At 26.8% G+C, this 6,554-nt stretch overlaps 1 protein-coding gene across 3 annotated transcripts; it reads left to right on the top strand.

The window, feature by feature from the left end:
- Positions 1-2,070: 2,070 nt before the first annotated feature.
- Positions 2,071-6,107, top strand: LOC106773982 (ERBB-3 BINDING PROTEIN 1-like). Of its 3 annotated transcripts, XM_022786219.1 has the most exons (5): positions 2,071-2,207; positions 2,988-3,136; positions 3,993-4,123; positions 5,140-5,252; positions 6,036-6,098. In XM_022786219.1, exons 2-5 carry the CDS (start codon positions 3,120-3,122, stop codon positions 6,042-6,044), a joined length of 270 nt encoding a protein of 89 aa, XP_022641940.1. In that variant the 5' UTR covers positions 2,071-2,207; positions 2,988-3,119; the 3' UTR covers positions 6,045-6,098. The 3 variants fall into 3 exon arrangements, 2 of the variants coding, with proteins under 2 accessions (XP_022641940.1, XP_014516239.1); XR_002669670.1 differs by lacking the exon at positions 5,140-5,252 and having other exon boundaries at positions 6,036-6,107; XM_014660753.2 differs by lacking the exon at positions 6,036-6,098 and having other exon boundaries at positions 5,140-6,029.
- The last annotated feature ends 447 nt before the right edge of the window (positions 6,108-6,554 follow it).

Raw genomic sequence — 6,554 nt, 5'->3', positions numbered from 1 at the left:
TCATGAGCCTTGAGTTATATTTATAGTACAAAAAATAATGCTAATATTGACTTCTTGCACATCCAAACAAGAAAAAAAAATATTACTCTTGAAAATTGTATGAGTTGTTGTATTATCAACAAAACATAATAAGTTTATTAGTCTATACAACACAATTACATACCAAATGATCATATTTAATTAAATTTTAATAAACTTAATAATCTTAACTCGTAGTTGGTACATCCCAAAATTAATCAACTCCACAAGTCATATATTATCATAAAATATCAAATAAAACTAAATATAAAACATAATCTCCAAAAATCTTTAAACCTTTATATATGTATAGTATAAGAATCACACATCTATATCAAAATTCCTATTTTACATTCTTACCCATAATATGTATATTTTAATATATCATTAACTTAAAAATATATCCATTTATAATATATATATATATATATATATATATATATATATATAATGTATAATATTGACATTTGAATATTTCCATTCACACTTCTATAACAATTACTATATAAAATCTATATAATAATAAATGCTCATCATACACTCATTGCACATATACATTCTATAATGCAAAAAGAAAAATTGATTCTTATACCTATGTATAATACCAACATTAGATAACCATATTTCAAATCTATATATATAATAAAAGTACCATAGAAAATTAGCTTCAAATTTATTATTATAAAAATAAATTAAAAACTTCATTACATTTACTCTGTCATTTTATTGAAAAATGTATGACAAATATGACTTCAATGACCTTTACCATTACAATAATAATATATATAATAATCTTATTTGTCATTATTTTTACCTTTTGCTTTTCCTTTCTCACATTATTGTTTTAAATATGATGATTAAATGTTTTTTTGAAATTTCCTTTGTGACCAAGTTTACTACCATGATCACTAACATAATCATGACCACGGCCAAGACCAGAACTATGACTATGAAAATATGTATCGGATATTGTTGCATTCATTTCTAGAAATGGAGCATAATTAGTTGGACGAGTCTCATGATTTTTCGTAGTAAAACTCATTTGTTTTATTCAGCGACAAGAAAACATAAAATTAATTCAAATTATTTGTGAAATCATTTTTCACGATATTATTGTTGTAGAAACAAATTAGTCGATAAGATGCTTTATTTCTTTATTTAATGATATGACGACCAATATCCGTTCCATCTAAATATATCTCATCGTCTAGTATCTAAGATAAAAATTCTTTCTCGTAATATCAAGGTTACAAACAAATTTTACAGAGTTTGATATATTTATAACTAACACATAAAATATTTATAGTAATAATTTTTCATGAAACTAAAATTAATAAAACAACATTAAATGTTAGGAGAATAATAATAATTATAATAATCATCCTCATAAAAATAATTATAATAAAAATAAAATTAATAAGATAGAGATAAAAATTAATAAAATCAAACAAATTTTATCAAACAAATAAAAATATAAAATAAAATTATAAATGAGAAAAATATTAGAAAAAAGCATAGGTTAAGATACACAAAACACTATCCTTAATGAAAAAAAATACTTCCATTAGCTCAATTGGTTAAAGCATGAAGTTGATAATGTGGTATAAAATAACTCTGATAATAAAAAGTATGATAAAGTAACGTTGATAATGAAAGTGTTATAAAACAACTAGAGAAAAGAAGAAAGGAGAAAAAAAAAACATAAGAAAGAACATGGATTAATTCTGTATCTTATTATTAATAGAAAAATCTTATTTATAGATAAAATATAATAAAAAATACAAATTAAATAATTAATATAAATATTTGAATCTCACAAAGAATTTTATCCTTATATTTATTATATATTAAAGTGGGACACTTAAAAAAAAGTATTTTTAATTAGTGTTTTCTTTTTAGCTGTTAAGGAAATGACTATAAATATAGTAATTTTTGTTATTTATTTTAACCGCCACATTTTTTTTCCCTAAAACTTTTGTACTGATATGTTAAGTGTTTAAGTATTCTTTATTACTTGAAAGTTAATTTTTAAAACTTAAACATAATATTAAAAATTTGCAGTTGCAGAAGTATGGTGAAAAATGCGTGTGGCAGAGGTGTGATCCTAAGATGATCAGTTGGCTAATATGAACACCCACGATGTCGTCAAATTTTCACCTCTTCTCGACAACGAGATTCGCATTCTCTAAGTACGACTTCTTTTTTCTATTTTTCTACAACCGTAAACCTATTGGTTAAGCTATTAGTTTGTTGTGTTCGTTTTCGTCTTCTTAGCATTAGGGTTTCTGAGTTTAATTGAAATTTTGCTTTGGCTGAGGGAAGAGTTGAAGAGGACCGATCTGAAATTGGAATCTTATAGATCAAGGATAATCAGGATATTTAGAAAATTGTTGATCTTCAATTAGTAAGATACCATACAATGACTTTGTATAACAAAAATAAGCACCTAGATGATTAATCCTGAGTGAACGGAAAAAAAAAAAACGGTTGGTAGAAATTAGCAATTTTCAATGAATTGGCGAGTTTTGGGTGGCGATGCTCTAATGCTTTTTATTAGGTTTTAGTTTTTGATATGTTGGGTAACATTATTTATCATGTGTAGAGGAGGAAATATAAGCTATTAGAAGCAGCGTAAGAAAGACTTATTCTCCATCTTTTAGGAAATAATTATAATGAGTTTCGCAGTCACGAAATTTAGGTAAGAGCTCTGCTTTAGTTTATTATAATCGATGTTTCATTTTCATTTCATTTTTCCTTTTATAATAAATAATTGTACAACAATTAAATATGGTTGACTCAACCATTACATGGAATAGATTTTGTATTTCATATCCTTGATTGGTTATGTTTTTCCTTTAATATATGTGAGCTTATTTGGAGGTAATGTCTTTTATTAGCTTCCTTTGCAAGCACTTTTATTGAAAAGAATATGTAGCCAAACATATTTTCTTACATCTATGTTATTGTAGGATGGAGTGCCCAAAATGCTTGATGATGATGTGTTAATCCTGTTACAAAGATCATAAGTATGCAGCAAAAGATGATTTTCTCTTTCAAGCCATCAGATATAACTAAACCAAGTTTGAAGTCACTCCTACCTTATGTTTCTGCAAATCAGGTGGTTCAACTTTTTGAGCAAGTCCATCATGCTCTGTTTGGCTCTGTTTTTGACATGTATACGTAGTTCTAAACGATATTTATCCTCAATGTCACAAATTATCTTCTTTAGTTAGTTTGTGGTCGTATTGACATACTCAAATAAGGTTTCCATTAACTTTGGTATTTCTCCTAGTGTTCTAAAGTCACACAAGAATTATTGCTTTGATTTAAAGATACATTGATGACTCAAACTCTGTAACCTTGTTTTTTATACTTTTTTTTTTTAGAATTTATTTCATTTTCAAGGATAGTAAAAATTTGTTGAATGTTATTATTTACTTTGTATGACAAATAAATATAGAAATAGAAAGATGAATATGTGAACCTGTGACTATGATAACTCATTATCAAGAGAATAATTAATTGTTGACATCCATAATAATATTCTCAATGTCACTGGTCATTAAGGTTCCTATTATATGAATGTTTGGCCAAGTGCCTCTGGGTCATGTTTTGAATGAGAACTTTGCAATTTGAAGTTATTGTGTGATAAACTAGTTAGATGCTGTTATAGTTGATTTTTTTTTTTTTTATTTAGTAAAAGTGTAAAATTTATTGAGTTGTAGCCAAATTCAAATTGTACTCCTCTTGCAGCATATCAAATAAATCAGCGTTTTTTTATTTCTTCATATTATATATCAATTATTATATACCAATTATCAAATAAACATAATGAGAAAATCAGCTTATATTTATTTCTATAAGATGGAGCATTGTCTGATATTTTAACATGTGTACATGTTATCTCTTATTTTTTTATTTTTTTTTTATATTTACAGAGTTTTACTAATAGGTGTTGTTTCTTGTCTGTGTAGGCAAACTGGAAATGTATACAAGAATGTGAACAGGAAGATTGAGAAAGGAGTTGCTTGTGCCACATGTATATCAGTAAACAATCTAGTCTGCCATTTCTCTCCACTAGACAATGACGAGTCAGTGTTGGAAGGTGATATATTGAAAAAGTAAAATTTTTAGAGCATGAATTTGTGATGTGTGGTTGGACAACTGAGTATTTGGTTTTTTAAAAAGTGAACTTATAACAGTTACAGTTCAGTTAAGTGTGAGAACTGTATCTACTCTTACATCTTCTCTAGTTCCAGTTTCGTCTTGTCAAAAAAACTATATTTAATAATAAAATATTAATAAAAAAAATTGATCACAAAAAAAATAATAATTAATTTTTTAAGACAATTTTTTATCACAAAATTTATATTTTTTATCAATAAAAATAGAAAATGTAATTTATATTTTAATATTTTTTAAGTTATATATATAAATAAATATATATATATATATATATATATATATATATAATATAAATATGAATATAATATATATATATATATATATATATTTATTTATTTTTTTATTAGAGTATGATGTTATTTTTTATATTTTTTATTAATAAAATAAAATAGAAAATAATAATATTAAATGATTAAAAATCAATTTAGTAGACACTTATGAATAAAATAAAATAAATATTAGAATAAATTTCTATTAAAAAACATGTATTGTTATACTATTTAGTTTAAAAATTAGTACAATTGAGTTTAAAATTAGTATAGTTAGTAGTTCAGTTCAGTTTATATTGTAGTTTAGTTAAAATTAGTGTAGTTTACAATTTAGTTAATAGTTCAGTTAGTGCAATTTACAATTCAGTTAATAGTTCAGTTCAGTTAATGCAGTTGTTAATAGTTCAGTTAATGTAGTTTACAATTCAGTTAATAGTTCAGTTCAGTTCATACTGTAATTTAGTATAGTTCAGTTCAGTTTGATAAAACAAAAAACAGTTCACTTCAATTTGTCCGAACTGTTTTACAGTTCAGTTTGTCTGAACTGTTTTACAGTTCAGTTTTTAGCAGTACAATACAGTTCAGTTCGATTTGTCCACCCCTAGTTGTTTCTTTGGTTGGTGTGGTGATATGGCTAGTCATATAGATGATTTTATTTCTGTTGTAGCTCACACCCATGTACTTCAAGAAGGTCCTATTACAGGAAGGGCAGAAGATGTCATTGCTGCTGCAAATACTGCTGCAGAGGTGGCCTTGAGGCTTTTCAGGCCAGGAAAGAAGGTAATTAACTGTAACTAGTTTTTGTTCTAGTTGCATCTTTGTAATGGGTTGATTTGGATTTTACATCATGTTGCCTTTCTTGAGTGTGTACCTTTCAATGATAGTTGTAAATTCAAGTGATAAAGCATTAAAATTGGAGAGAAATTAGTTTGTTTCATGTGTATTATTTGAAGGAATTTCATTGCTCTGTTATGTGCCTTGTTGATATTGATCTCTAAATTATGCAAACTGTCATGAGCTATGGATAAACTCCGAAGAAGCTTAATTGTCATAGTTACACTGATAAAGGTCATTTATGGTTTTTCTCCCATAGACTTTCCAATTAAGTACATTTGTCATATTTGGAACTCATCTTGACTACAGTGTGTTATGCATTCTGCATGATGAATTCTGTCTTGAATTTGCATCGAAGACTTGATTTGATTTTTGTTCTAATTGAAATTGTTCTATATCTTTTATTTCTTTCCAGTTTTCCATGTTCTCTTGAAACTATCCTAGCGTGGTTTATTTTATATTGTAATTTGATTAATTTTTCTCTGTATGATGAAGAAATCATAGGCTATGGATGAACTCCAATGAAGCCTGTTTTTTTCATAGTTACACTGACAGAGTATTGTTGATTTTCTATCCCATTATGTTCTTGGTGTTTGGCCTTTGGTCCTTGAAAGATGCATTGTTCGAACAAGATTATTATTTATCCATCACATCAGCTTGCTCACCCTTTTCTGTTGACAATAAGCTTGAATCTTGGAGTTGTACTTAATGATTTTATTTGATGGACAGGGATGCTGAAGAATTGGCTGAAGTTGAAGCTAAATTGGCTAATTGTTTTACAACTTTTTTTTTTTCTAGTTTAGGTTGACAGTTTATTGTCTTCTTGATGGCACCTCTGTACTGTTATTAGGATAAAGATTGGAAGGCTAACAATGGAGCTACAAAAAATAGCAACAAGGTAAGATAATATATATTTTATTGGGTTTATACATAAATTGAGACATTGTTTGCTTCATCCTTGATTCTTATTTCTAAGATTATTTTTGTTTACACAGTTGTTATGTTCTGCTTCTAAATCAGTTATAGCATCTTGCTAAAATCGTTATTTAGTGTTGATTAGTTATGATTTTGTATTTAATTGGGTTGTAATGGACTGCTGTATGCAACATTTTGATGGATGTCAGATGCTTGGAACACGCTTTTTTTAGAATGACTTGCTTGAATTTTCCTATTGGACATTGTTGTTTCTTTCGGTTCGGGGCCGACTATTGCGTTTTGGAGTGTGTTTGTGTTTATGTGTGTACACAC

The sequence above is a fragment of the Vigna radiata genome, chromosome 9, assembly GCF_000741045.1.
Source record: "Vigna radiata var. radiata cultivar VC1973A chromosome 9, Vradiata_ver6, whole genome shotgun sequence".
Classification (NCBI taxonomy): domain Eukaryota; kingdom Viridiplantae; phylum Streptophyta; class Magnoliopsida; order Fabales; family Fabaceae; genus Vigna; species Vigna radiata.
This window is presented reverse-complemented; position numbering and strand designations above follow the sequence as displayed.

Excerpts from the sequence above, each read along its gene's own strand:
- LOC106773982 (XM_014660753.2), top strand. Across the intron at positions 4,124-5,139 it reads TGACGAGTCAGTGTTGGAAG|CTCACACCCATGTACTTCAA; the intron begins GTGATATATTGA and ends TTTCTGTTGTAG.